The sequence below is a fragment of the Limulus polyphemus genome, unplaced genomic scaffold (genome assembly GCF_000517525.1).
Source record: "Limulus polyphemus unplaced genomic scaffold, Limulus_polyphemus-2.1.2 Scaffold766, whole genome shotgun sequence".
Taxonomy (NCBI): domain Eukaryota; kingdom Metazoa; phylum Arthropoda; class Merostomata; order Xiphosura; family Limulidae; genus Limulus; species Limulus polyphemus.
In genome coordinates this window covers 388,733-402,821 of record NW_013666376.1, presented here as the reverse complement: position 1 = coordinate 402,821, position 14,089 = coordinate 388,733, and the positions used below count along the sequence as shown (strand labels likewise).

At 30.1% G+C, this 14,089-nt stretch overlaps 1 protein-coding gene across 1 annotated transcript in view; it reads left to right on the top strand.

Annotated features, from left to right (window-relative positions):
- Positions 1–10,075, top strand: part of LOC106460410 (motile sperm domain-containing protein 2-like) — a 56,395-nt gene extending 46,320 nt beyond the window's left edge. Inside the window, exons 10-16 of the mRNA XM_022387129.1 lie at positions 752–811; positions 1,280–1,416; positions 1,806–1,905; positions 2,591–2,687; positions 4,789–4,915; positions 5,645–5,780; positions 8,735–10,075. Coding sequence (XP_022242837.1) covers positions 752–811; positions 1,280–1,416; positions 1,806–1,905; positions 2,591–2,687; positions 4,789–4,915; positions 5,645–5,780; positions 8,735–8,911 — 834 coding nt within the window. The 3' untranslated portion in view covers positions 8,912–10,075. The remainder of the gene's footprint in view (positions 1–751; positions 812–1,279; positions 1,417–1,805; positions 1,906–2,590; positions 2,688–4,788; positions 4,916–5,644; positions 5,781–8,734) is intronic.
- Positions 10,076–14,089: the final 4,014 nt, after the last annotated feature.

The following is a 14,089-nucleotide window of genomic DNA, read 5'->3' as shown; positions in this document are numbered from 1 at the left end:
TACCACATGACACACAAAAATCGATATTTATCTGTGTTTTTTAATAATTGTTTTTAAATTAAGAAATTGAGTATTGTATAGTACTAAAATTTGAATTATAATTTACAGTTTGATACCAAAGTTATTAATATAAATTCATGAAATAGTAGTTCAATAAAATTTTGAATGCGAGTCAACAAACGAGAAGACATGGCCTTTCACCCATGACACATCTCGAAAGGGTTAATATTGGTAGAATAGGTAGATTTAGGTTTCCTTTTTATTGGTTTATTTTGTATGAAAAGTATTTTTTAGTGTAAAAATTTGTACAGTTTTTTAAAATCATCTGAAAATAACTTGTTTTGAAAAGCAGGCTTCACTGAACATTTTTCTGCAGCTAAAATATTAAGTGAAATCTTTATGTTATTCCTTTCATTGTTTTTTTATTAAACTATTGTATTTGTAAACATAAGATTAACTTGTTAGAGAAATTGGTATGCTATAGTAGCTACACAGCTTATTATACTTACATAATGATTCATGAAGTATGATAAGCAAAACTAAAGAAAAATAACTTAAAATTACGTTTGTTAAAAGTATCTCAGATGTAAACAGTACACAAATCTTAAAACAACAATTAATTGTAGTTTAGTTTGGTACTGTAAAGCAGATCACTAATAAAATCAAAGTTTATAACTAAAACAAAAGTTGCAAATTAAGCTTGAATTCACCATTTTCAAATAAAGGTTTTTAATGTTTTTTTGAACTTCAGGTTCATTTCTCTAAGGAAGAAGAAATTCATGAGTCAGAAGAAAACTTAAGCTTTGAGCAGGTAAATTTGAACAATTTGGAAAAATACAAGTCTTAAATAAAATGGCAAGCAAATATGGAAGAGTATTGTAATTGGTCATTTTAGGTAGAAAAACCATCATTTGTTTTAATTTATATAAATTTGAATATTATTGTAAATGTATATGTGAAACCACTGGGTTGGAGAGTATCTGGTAAAACCTGAAACGATTTGTATTACACAACATAATGTGTATTATGTTATCCAAAATGGCAGTACATATATAACTAATGAATAAGAAAATTAGTTTTGAATGATATTAAAAACAAAAAGGTTTTCATTAGACAGTTTCTATAATTGGCAAGTTAATGTTCAATATGCACTAGAACATAATTAGAAAATGTTTCTTGTTAAAACATTGAGTATATTAAGTTTTATAAATGTAACTTAAAGGAAAATAACTGTTAAAGAAATGGGAAAAAAATTGTATTTGCTTGCATTTTGGTAAAGTCCACAGAATTGGATACTCCTAGTACCAGAAAAAGCTCTTCTTCAGTGAAATATGTTCCTGATGGCCAAAACATTCCTCCCCCACCACCTCCTTTTCCAGGGGACACCATTACTCTTGGTTCATTATTAAAGGTCTGGTAAGTTTTAGTTTGTGTTGAAGGTTGCATACTTATAAAATATTAGCTTTTGTTTTGCTGGAAATTCTATATCTAAATGGGCTATGTTTTTCAAAAGTAACTTATGTATTAGTCCATTTTTATTAAACACTTCACATTAACAAGTGTTATTCTAGAGAGGGTTGTAAAAATATCAAGTATTAATGTTTTTGAAAAGTATATAAACTAGTTTAATATCCTTTGTAAATGTACTATTATCTTTTATTTTACTTCACAATAAATTTACAGAAACATTTTCAGAATTTCAACTGCTAAGTCTTTAGGTCAGAAATAATATAATTTCTGTTAATTAAGGTACATTTTAATCTTATCTGTTAACAACATATTAATTAACATAACTCTATCTCTAGCCCAGGCTCAACACTACTCTTCCCTGAAACCAGTGACTCTGAGCCCACTCGTGTGTGCCTTACCCTTACCAACATTACCAGTAATTGTGTTGCATACAAGGTAAAGCAAATTACCTTCTGATTTGATCAACAGTGATGTATTTTTTGGATGCATCCTTATTGTATTTTTTTTAAATAGAGATGGAAGCTATAACCAAAACAAATGTAGACAGCTGTTTATATTTCAACAGATGCTCATTGTTAGTAGCAGGTGATTGACAATAATAACCTAACGATTTTTGACAACTGTGAATATTATTTTGTATTGTTAGCTTCACATATAAATGTAAGACAAACCCAAATCTCTTACGCTGTTGATTTGCTTGAGATATATTGTTGGGATGATGTCTGAAAATATTATTAACAGTGAGTGTACTCATCTAATGATTCATTGCATTCTAATGAAGATAAGTTTTAGTTTTCTGACAAATTGATTTATGATATTATGAATGTGTAACAAATTTGTTGTATATAATTATCCTTAGTAATTTATAAGTTGCTTTTTGGTTCTGATATATATTGTTTATTTACTTTTAATAAGAAGTTATCATTATTTTTTATTTTTTTATTATTGTCATTTGGATACAATGCCATTAACTAAAGTTGACGTATTATTACACCCACATTTAACCAATTACTTGTAGTTGTGTATTAAGAAGAGTGCCTGAAGTGTGTTATATTGTCCAACAGGTAGTTAATTGGCTCTATAATTACATATGTGTTGTTTAACACTTGGTTTTCTTCAGTTAAAGACAAATAACTTGGAAATCTACCGTGTCCGACCACCTTTAGGAATAATTGAGCCAGGGGGATTTAAGAACGTCCACATTCAGCTAACTGAAGGTGGGTGTTTGTAATGTGCTGCATAATCTTGTAAGCTACACACAACTTTGTTTTTCTAATACAGACAGAGTAAAAAATGTAGTTAGTCATAAATTGTAAATTTAATCCAAAGTTAAAGATCCTTTAATCAGAATCAAGACAATTTAACAAGTAAATATGCGCCTTCTTGAAATTTGAGCTTTATCCAAAGTTAAAGATCCTTGAATCACAATGAAGACAACTTAAGTAAACCCAAACCTAGACAATATAATAAAACAAAGTAAGTCAGTAGATTATAGTTTAATGTAAAGATTATATAATAAATGTCTATACAGAGTGTGTTACCAAGTAACCTAGGTTTCAATCAAACATTAAACATTATTTAACTCTATTGTATTTAGATGAGTGTATCCCACTCTAGGGTCAAATTGCACTATTGAATAAAAAAAATTATAAAAAATAAATGTTTATTAAATCTTCCACACATTTAAGAAAATTAATGTTTCACAGTTGAAGTATATTCAATAAACAGGTTTTATTTATTTAATTTTATGCAGGAAAAAAATGAAAATGTTGATTTTGGGTTGAGTTCAGCATACTCTAAATAAAATCATTAGTGTTTGTGGATTTTATTAATTTTTTATGAGCACAGTACAGTACTTATAAACAAACCCCCTTGGAGGAAAATCATAGTAGTTTTGAATAAAAGAGCACTAAGTTGATCTTGTAACACAAGCACAAGTGTAGTTTTATAGATTTTTAGCCAATTACTGTTTCTCAACTTAGTTGTCATGGTGTGATATAATTGCCTATATTTCAGCTTCAAGAAGTCATAAGCTAGTGTTTCTTTGCTTGTTTTTGAATTTCACACAAAGTTACATGAGGGCTGTCTGTGCTAGCCTTCCCTAATTTAGCAGTGTAAGACTAGAGGGAAGGCACCTAATCTTGGGTTACTCTTTTACCAACGAATGGTGGGATTGACTATCACATTATAATGCCCCCACGGCTGAAAGGGCGAGCATGTTTGGTGGGACGGGGATTCAAACCCGCGACCCATAGATTGCGAGTTGAGCACCCTAACCACCTGGTCATACCGGGCCCATAAGCTAGTGATTGAAACACATATGAAATCTCTTTTTTTCTGTTCTTTTCAACTTTATAAGCTAGTATGGCTATCAGTTCAACAGAGATTTGCATAGATCTAAACACAGTGATAAAAAATCAGCTAAGTGATATGTTACTAGAAGAAAAAACATTTATGAACAACTTCTGCCACAGTTACACTCCTGATTTTTTAAGGCTTTCTTCATCATTTTATACTTCATTTGAATTATAATGTTACAGTATTATAGTAAAAGAAATGTTTTTGTGGTGATGAAGATGAGATAGGTTTATTTAAATCATTTTGTTTCCAACCATATCATGTTTCATTTCACTGACAAGGCTACTATGTTAGGCCATATCAACCTAGAAAATGATTTAATTGGCAAAGAAAATCACCCAAAAGAAATGTAAAAAAATATATATATATACATAAATGAATATAAATGGCTTTAAAACTTATTACATATATTAACTTAAACTTTCAGATTAGAACTTTAAAAAAAATTAGCTTACTTATTATTTTAGTATAGAAAAACATTATTATTTTTTGTATGCCAGTGATCATAAACATAGTGAACTTGAAGCTTGTATTTTTTCTTTAATCAAAACAAAGATAAAATTTACAGTTTTATAAAATAAAACTTTATAGGAAAGCTTACCAAGAATGTGCGAAAACATAAAATCAGTAATTAAAATCTGCAACAAAAATAAGCATTTTTAATTGTTTCTTAAACATACCACAATGAAATCTTTTTGAATTTTCAAAACTTCAAATTCATATAATATCACATATGTGAAATTAAGATATTTTATTTCAGAAACTAAATAATCCTGAAGTTTCAAACTATTACATCCAGTAGCTGTTGTTTGCAATGAAATGTTGAGATCATACCAAGAAACTGTAGGCATGACCAACCTAGATATATTTACAGTGATTTGGATATGCCTGTGGATATACATATAGGTTCTGTTTTATTTTCTTTATAAGTAATGTTTTCATTATTTTACATATAACTAGGTTCACACTGTGGACTCGCAGATAAGTTTCTTCTGATGGCTTTAGAAGTTGAGGAGAAGGAAGCAAAAGTAGCACAGGTCAATAGTATTTGGAAAAAGAGTTCTCCCGAAAAAATTTTGGAACATAAGTAAGTACAAGACACAATAATATTGTAGCACGTCAAACAAGTTTAGTTTCAGCCTGTACAAGTCCATGAAACTTTATGATAAAAAATAACATTGACAGTGTATCCCTGTTTAAGCATTTTATAAGATCAGTCACTGTTCAAATCATCTGCTGTATGTTTAGTGGTTACAAACTTGATAATTGTATATAAGTCAACACAGTTTCAAATTTACTATATCTCAGGGTATGTACAGTGTGTTTTCATAGAAGCAAGAGCAAACCAACAAATTATGTGTTTTTTTTCCATTTTCAAAATGTAGTCATAATAAGTTGACTTTCTTTTCTAGTTTCTAATAATGTTAAAAGATGTCAGGAAAAAATTAAAAAAGAAAATGTGATTTTCTTTAAATTAAAATACTAGTTTCAGTTTTATAATATATAAAGACTATTTTAAAGACAAACTAAAAAAGTTTTAGTGAGCTGCTTCTCTAAGTTTTACCTAAATAGTTTTAAGTTGGTCTCTTTTTGATCTATGATATAGAAGGTTTATCGATGCTTTTATAGTTTCAGTTCATTGTTGGGAAATATATTTTTACCCTGCTTTGACTGCTTGTTTAATCTATACGGTCTTAAAATAGAGCTGACTAAGGCAATTCTTTATGCTTGGAAATTGGTGGCTCTTTCCAAGATAGAAAAATTTGCAGATATGTAAAGAAAAATGAATTCAAAATATTTGTTCGTTGTTTCTCAGGTTTAAATGTGTTAATTCTGGATCTATGTTGGAAGATACAGTAGACAGGCCTTTAGAGACAGTCATGCATCCTGCCCAAACTGACTCATTTCCATGGGAAAGGTTAGAAGGCAAGATGGTAGCTATGCACAAAGAGGTAAGTACATTCATTAATCTTGGTTTCTAACGTTGGTTTTGTGTAATGTATAGCAAATTTACAAGTTATTTTCTTGGTTATAAATTTAATGCCTTCCTCTCAACCACTTGTATGGCATTAATTGTAAAAAAAGATAGTGGATCAACATAAACCTTTTTCACTCTAGGGACAGGCAATCCTTTTTAAAAGGCTTATGGACCAGAAGGGAGTATATAAGCTTATATTCCATATAGGCCTATACTACAGTTTATGACCTATAGACTTGAAGATCACAGAATATAAAAGGGTGATTATAAAGAAAGTGTCACTTCAGCACATCATATCTCACAAATGGCATGGCATAGAAGGTAAAATTGCACATGGGTGTTAAAAGAACCATGGAGATGCTAATGCTACAGTTGTAACAGAGTGTCACTATGTCATGATGCATGATCAATCACAGTAACTGTTAAACATGTCCTCCTCCAGTATCCAGAATGTATTGCTTCTCTGTGACAATGCACATCTTGTCTGGTATGCTGACTACTTCCCAGACAATTGCATCTTTAAGGTCTGGAACTATGTGAAGCGTGTGACTTCAAGATACCCTCACAACCAGAAATCAGCTCATGTTAAGTCTGGTAAATGAAGTGGCCATTCACAAAGAAAGTGATGTGAAATGATTTTGTCTGTGAGAGTGCTCCCCCAAAAATGTGTTTCACATGGTTACCAATAACCAGAGAGGCACCATCCAACATGAAAATTGTAGTGTCTGTCAGGTTCCGTTGCTGCAGTATGTAAGCATTGCATGGTATTGTGCAAATTTGCAGTCCTTCTGAGAAGGAAGAAATTTAAAGTAAATTACTCATTATAATATTATTACTCAAGCAAAGCATAGTTTTATAGCCTTCAATCTTATTTGGTTACAGAGCCATAACCTAAAAAATCAGACTCGCTTGCCACACCCACCTGTCACACCTTCTCTTTCACAAATTGCCAGTAGTTGTTTCTGACATATTTATAACCAATATAAAGCCAAAGTTTTGATCTATCAAATGACATATTATGTTGTTTTCTGTACAGAAAGTTGTCTCTTTCACTTTCAGTTCAAACATTATTCCCATGGGCAAAAAATTGAACAGGGTAGAAACAATAACAGATAAAATATAAAGTTTTACTTTAAAAAAAATATTTGAAATTTAAGTAGAAGATTTTACAGATTGTGGAAATGAAATTTGACCAGTTTCAGGTGAAGTAAAGTATTTTTAATCTTAACACAAAAAATCACTTTGCACTCAGGGCAGTCAACACTTTGATTCCATATACTCACGGAGAAAGTTTTAGTGAAAATACTTCATTAAAAAATATTAATTTTTTGTCTACAAAAGACTTGTAATGCTTATTGAAAGCTTGTGAAATTTCATGAAGGTACACAAAATATATTAGAAATTATGGTATGGAAACTCTAAAGGTTAATTTGGAGTCACAGACTTGACCAAATTGACTGAGCCCGTAGCAAGAGAGTTATTCCTAAACCACTAAAATCATTATCGCTACATTCATAATATTATGCTTTGCATTTTTGGCAGTAAAATAGGAGTACAGCCATTTACCTCCATTCACTTGCTGGTCAGTGAATCTCAAAAGAGATTTATTTTATCCATGTCAGACTGAATGGCAGCTTCCATCTTTACCCTGTCAACTAGCTTTTGAAACAGTGTGTGACCAGTATTTACTGGTTAATGGAAAAGCTGATATGGTGTATACTTGTTATGTCCAACTGATTGTCTCTTACAATAAAATTTGTTTTTCTTGATTAAACTTAGTTTCTGTTATGCTTACTTTTGCTTTGACATCACCTTGGCCAAGTGCAAAGTCGTATAAAAAGTTTTTTAACCAAAGTTAGGATCAACTTTACATACAAACTTCTAACTTAAAATATAACTGTTACATAAATACCATCATAGAATATTTTTGAAATTGTGTATTTAAACTTGCATTTACTTTTGAAAAACTATTCTGTAGCATTATTGTATAATAACTGTTGGTGAATGGAAAGTCTGGATTACTTAAAAAATAATTAAACATCATATAGTCAGGTTCTGTCTGATAGAAATATTTTCAGAAATGGCACCTGACTGAAGCAGTTAGCATACTTGGTTTCTTCATTCTAGACAAGTATTGTCTAGTTGGCACACTTATAAAGATAGTTTATTTATGATTGATAGGTGCTGTACCATATTTTAACTCCAGAATCAGATTGACAAACACCAGAAGTGTATGCCTTCTGCCTCCATCTTTGTTTGAGAACTGCTGGATTGACAAACAACAATATTGAGGATATCCTCTTAAAATCTCAGAAATGTTGGCCATACAAAACAGCACTGAGGATATCCTCTTAAAACCTCTGAAATATTGGCAGTTCAAAAACGTTTTCCTAAATTTAACTTGGAAACGCTGCTTAAAACAAGTGGGCTTGGTGGTTAGGGTACTTGACTTGCAGTCTGCGGGTTCAAGTTCCTGTCATCAAACATGCTTGTTCTTTCAGGCATGGAGGCATTATAATGTGATGGTCAATCCCACTAGTTGTTGGTAAAAGAGTAGCCCAAAAGTTGGTAGTGGGTGATATTGACTAGCTACCTTCTCTCTAGTCTACTACTTCTAAACTAGAGATGTCTAGCACAGATAGCCTTTTGATTAGCTTTGTATGAAATTAAAAAACAAACAAATAAAACAAGGTGGCCACCAAATGACTTGGTAAGAAATATTATTAGGTGTTTTTTTTTCCTTTTTCAAATGTAAACATTTGTGACTGTTTTAGTCAAAATATAGAGCACTGTGTGGTGACACTCTGTGTTAACTACATTTTAATTATTGGTCTAGTGTCCTTTAGCAGAACTGAGTGAAATGTAGTGTCAACAGAGATACTTTAGTGTCTAGTTTAAAAAGATTATGTTTTTTTGTGATTATTTCAGGTAACTCTACTTAAAAACCAGAGTGATGTTCTTCAGAAATACCAGAAGATTGGGATAATTTTACTACTGTTTATTGTTTTTTTTCAAGCAGTTTTGATAATAAGCTACCAATTTTCTACCAAATCCATTGATAACTGTGCTACCTCTTTAGGTGAATCTTTCTGTAAAAGTACTTAGATATCATGTTACAAAGTGCTATATATATAATGATATTGTTTGTTAAATGCTTTAGATATATATATAAATTTAAAGAAAATATATTTTTCATTAACTTATAATTTACTTAATTCACTCCCCAACCAAAACACACTGTCAGTATGATAACAGTGTTTCTTGGTCAGAGATCAGTCTTGCTGTTCTTAGAATATCAATATTTTCAGGATAGAGATCAGTTAACATGTGCATAGTTGCAAGTTAGATACTGATCATGAAGTCTGTAATATATCAACAGTTTCAGATTAAAGATCAGTCTTGATATCACTAGGATATCTAATTTCTGGTTAGAGATCAGTTATAATGTCAGTAGATTCAGGTGAGGCCAGTAGGATATCAATAGTTTCAGATTAGAGGTCAGTTACAATATCAGTAGTTTTAGGTTAGGTCAGTTGTAATGTCAGTAGTATGTCAATTTCACATTCTACATCAGTCGTAATGTCAGAAGGATATCAGTAGTTTCAAGTTAGAGGTCAGTTGTAATGACAAATGGTAACAGTATATAAGTAATTTCAGATTATGGGTCAGTCATAATATCAGTAGGATATCCGTAGTTTAAGGTTAGAAATCCGTTATAATGTCAGTAGGATATCGGTGTTTCATGTCAGAAAATCAATTGTAATGACAATAGTTTCTAGTTAGAAACCAGCATTAGCTCATGTTGAAAATTATGAAAATGATAATATGGATAGGAAATTATGTCAAAACAAAATGTTTAGCTCATTCCAAAAGTCTGGGGCATTATTTTTAGATTTAGACTCAACTTTTGACATAAAGATTAAAAATATATCTGTAGTATTTTATATTATGGACTGATTATATTTAAAAGCAAGTATTAATTTTATTAATTGGACTTGTGAACATTTAACTGTATAAAAGTTTTTTGTAAGGTTTTAAATAAAACTTTACCTGGTTCATAAAACAAATTTGATGTTAATCATGACTTAATAAATGTATCTGAACTGTCATTATGTAGTTTCCAAATGGCTTTAATGCTCAACAATAACATCAGACTTAGTTACACTAAAAATTTGTCTTGTTTGTAATGCAAATCTAAAGTTAATCATGACTGAAATTATTTATCTGAACTGTCATTACTTAGTTTCTAAATGTCACTAATGTATAACAGTAACATCAGACTTAGTTATACTAAATATTTGTCTTGTTTGTAACACAAATCTAAAGTTAATCATGACTGAATAAATGTATGTGAACTGTATGTTTTTATCCTGATAAGAAAAAGTTTAGGAAGCTTAAAACAAACTTTTTAATCTGATGTTTCTTGTATAAATTATGTGTGTTGAAATACACACACCTTGATTTTTTCCTAGTTTTTGAAGTGTTGAAATATATATACTTTTATGCACACATAATGAATACAAATAGATTTGGCATAACTAAATAAATTTTTCTAAGATGTCTTTAGTAAATGTAGAGGTATATTTTAATATGAACTTGATATAATGGTATCACATATTTGTTAACTTGATGCTACTGTTATGAGTCTTCATGTTTATTTTATATGTGTATAGAGCTGCTGAACAGATGTAATTGTAAAATTCTGATGCAATGTAATGATTTCACATTGTAAAAAATACTTAGAAATTTATATATATATATGATTATCATCCTTTGGTTGTGCTCTTAGTATATAGTATTTGAGAATGTATAATTTTAGAGCATATAGTTGTATCTTACATGAAAGTAAGTTATCTGTGGTTGTTAGTGATTGTAAATACTGTTTATGCCATGTTTTCTTGTTCATTTCTATAATGATAAAAACACATAAACACTGAACATTTTTCGTTACTACATTGGCCACAGACATTCGTTATTGTACTAAGCTGCATTTTAAAAATATGTAAAGATAAGTTGCCTTTTTTGTTAGGAAGATTATAGTTTTATTGGTCATAATTTTCATCAATTTAATTAAAACTGTGGATCTGGTAATGAAAAGTATAGTAAAAAGAAAAGTGCATTAGGTATTTTAAAATTAGACTTGAAATGATGAGGATCTAGTAGCAGAGAAATGGCATGTGAGATTTATGTATTACTTTGAAACAAAGGGATATGTGAATGATATATATTCAAGTGCTGATGATATGATTTGTGAAGTTCACTGTTAACAAATACTTGAAATGGTTGAAATTGTATGAAAATATAATTTGCTAATATAAATATCTTCAGTTACATTTTGATAGTTTTTGTTTGTTTTTAGTATTTACTTTGATTTAAAATGACCAACCAACAACCTGTATGTCATACCAAGTATTGACTAGTTCTTCAGGAACACTTCAAAACTTTGTTTGGTTTGAGTAATATAAACATTTGAAGAAAAGTTCTTCCTAGTCACTGTATTGTGTGTCTTTTCTAAATAATAAGAGGCTCATCATTAATTAGCTAAAAATGGAACTTTATGTATTTTGGTAAGTGATTGCTATGCTGTTGATCAATGAAAACATTATCTCAGTGATTATTGTATACACAGCTTTTATATGATTAACTTTAAATGTAATAGGTGATATAATAGTTAATTATCAAAGTGCTTTTTTTCAAAATACCTTCCAGATTGCTCAAAATGTGTAACTTTCATCAGATTTTGCATGCAGGTATAAACTTAAATCTTTTTTATTTTCTTGTTAATCAGTTTTTTTATAGAGATTGGTGATTTATGCACAAGTTGTAATATGATAATATATTTTATGAATATTAGATATGTTTAATAATTTAATGTGTATCTATATTAATGGTATTTTTATCGATTTCAAAATAACCAATTTATTCTGTAAGGAGTTTTTTGTAAATAAACATTTTGATTACATTATTGTAACAAAAAATTTTCAATTTCCTATTGTGTGTAATCTTGTAATATACATACATATATGTACGGCTGGAAATAATACAATACTGCATGCACTGCATTCCATCCAGGTGGGAAAGTGCTAAAGTCATGACTTAAAGAAAAATAAAGTAACCAAAAAATTTTAAGAAAAGGTTTACTATAGCAGATTTACTACATTTATCATAAATTAAAACTTTGTGTTACAGAATTTAGGAAAAAAATTAATGTACTGTGTATTCACTAATCATTCTAGAGGAGAATTTTTATTATTCTTCAGCCAAATGAACAAGGACTGTAGCACTAAATACAGTTAATAAATTGGTAATATTTACAATATATTATCAGCTAGTGGTGTTGATGCACGTCTGGCCAGGAATGTCTCAGTGGTGGTCTGTGGGATTTGAAATCAGAATTGTTTATGGTTACATTGATAATATATTGCTAGTTACAGTTGGTGATGTTGACACACAGCATCCAAGGATGTGTTAAAAATGGTTTATGGGATTTGTATCTATATTTTATAGCCAGTCAGTTACCTGTATGGTTTTCTTATTTCAAAATATTCCAGACAGTATAATAAATTATCCTGGATCAGTACAAAGTGTGATCCAGTTGTATTTATAAAAGTTCATATGAGTGGATCCAGTGTCACATTAGTACATTTGCAAATGATGAATTTGTTAAACTGAACTACAATAAGATTTACATATCCATTTAAGCTGATATGTCTTCTCATTCCATAACTGAACAGTGGAGCTGAATTTCCTAATGGACGTGATGTGTAGCTAACAGTTGTTACTTGGTGTGGTAGATATTTCCAGGACTTGATCGGACAGTCTAATGTACAAACTAGTTGTATAGCACATCTACAGCCTTCACAATAGTGTTACTTACCCAAATAAACTGTACTTATCTCTGTTCATTTTCCAACATTTTAGAAGCTCCAACATATCTGTTTAACTTAAAACTTTAGTAATCATAATACAGAAAATAAGGGTACTTGGAAATCCTTATCGATTGCAATGATTTCAGTGAAAATATGTAATTTTGTACTATATCCAGAAATTTTTAAGAATATTGTTTGTGTTTATCAATCTCAAAGTTCTAAAGTTTGGGATGACAATGAAAAAGAAACTAATGTGGCATAGATGAAGCATTTTTGACTGTTAGAGGTAAGCCATGTCAAGAACTTTAGTTTTATTTTTCCTTTCCTTAGTGATACATTTCGAGCAAATGTTCTTTTTTTTAAAGCCAAAAACAAGCCTTTTGATTATTGACAAACTACTACAGGATGTTTTGAAATGAACCATTGCATGAGAAAGAATACACAAGAACAGAATGTAACATGAGATATAAATGAGATTTACACAATAAGGTAATGACAATATAAGAAAGTTGAAGAAAATAGTGATGAGCTGTTGATTAAGATTAAGAAAACTAAAAACAATTAAAGATATATAAAAATAAGTTTAGAAAAAATATAAATACTCCAAGATTGCACTTGTTGCCCTCATCAATTGATAGATGGAAAGATACAGCCTTCAGGTATTTCTAAACCTCTAAATGATTCATATCACTAAAAAATTCATTAGTGTAAAACTAAAGAATTTCTCAATGGTATCTTCCATGTAATAGTTCAGCAACACCAAAAAGGTGTGAAATGGCCTTTGACAATGTGTGACTAGTGAAAGAAAAAGGTTGCAACATATCAGAGTTTAACGGCATATTGAGCACAGTACATGCTCCAAAAACGTGTTGATGAGAATTATCTTTCAACTTGGTGAATTAGAACTATTCATCTTCCTGAACTAAAAAGGAAATAAGTGCATGGTATTTTCCAGTTGAAGAAGACTAGTGTTTTCAAATGAGAACAAAAATTAATAATAAAATAGTACTTTTCACACTAGTTACATCAGAAAATATCCAACAATTCAGTATTACTTTTCTTTTGTATCTTTGAAGACTATTTTGACTATTGATGGTATCTAGTTCATTTCTCAATAAGATTTCTAAGTTTATGAACATTTTTTTCTGCTATAGTTAAGAGATTAACAATGTGTTTTAGGTTGAGTATTGTCAGATAATAGGGTGAGAATGTCACTGGAATGGCCAGAAAAAGAAAGAAAAGTTCAAGGGAAGAAAGAGTTGAGATGATATCTTCTTCAGAAAGTAGTATGTGAGGTGACCAAGCAAAATATCAGAGTTGATGCTAGTAGAAAATGGACTAAGGCAATGGCTCGCAACATTTTGACCACCAAGGACCCCATGTTTTTGAAAGATTTTGTCTACCCAACAAACTG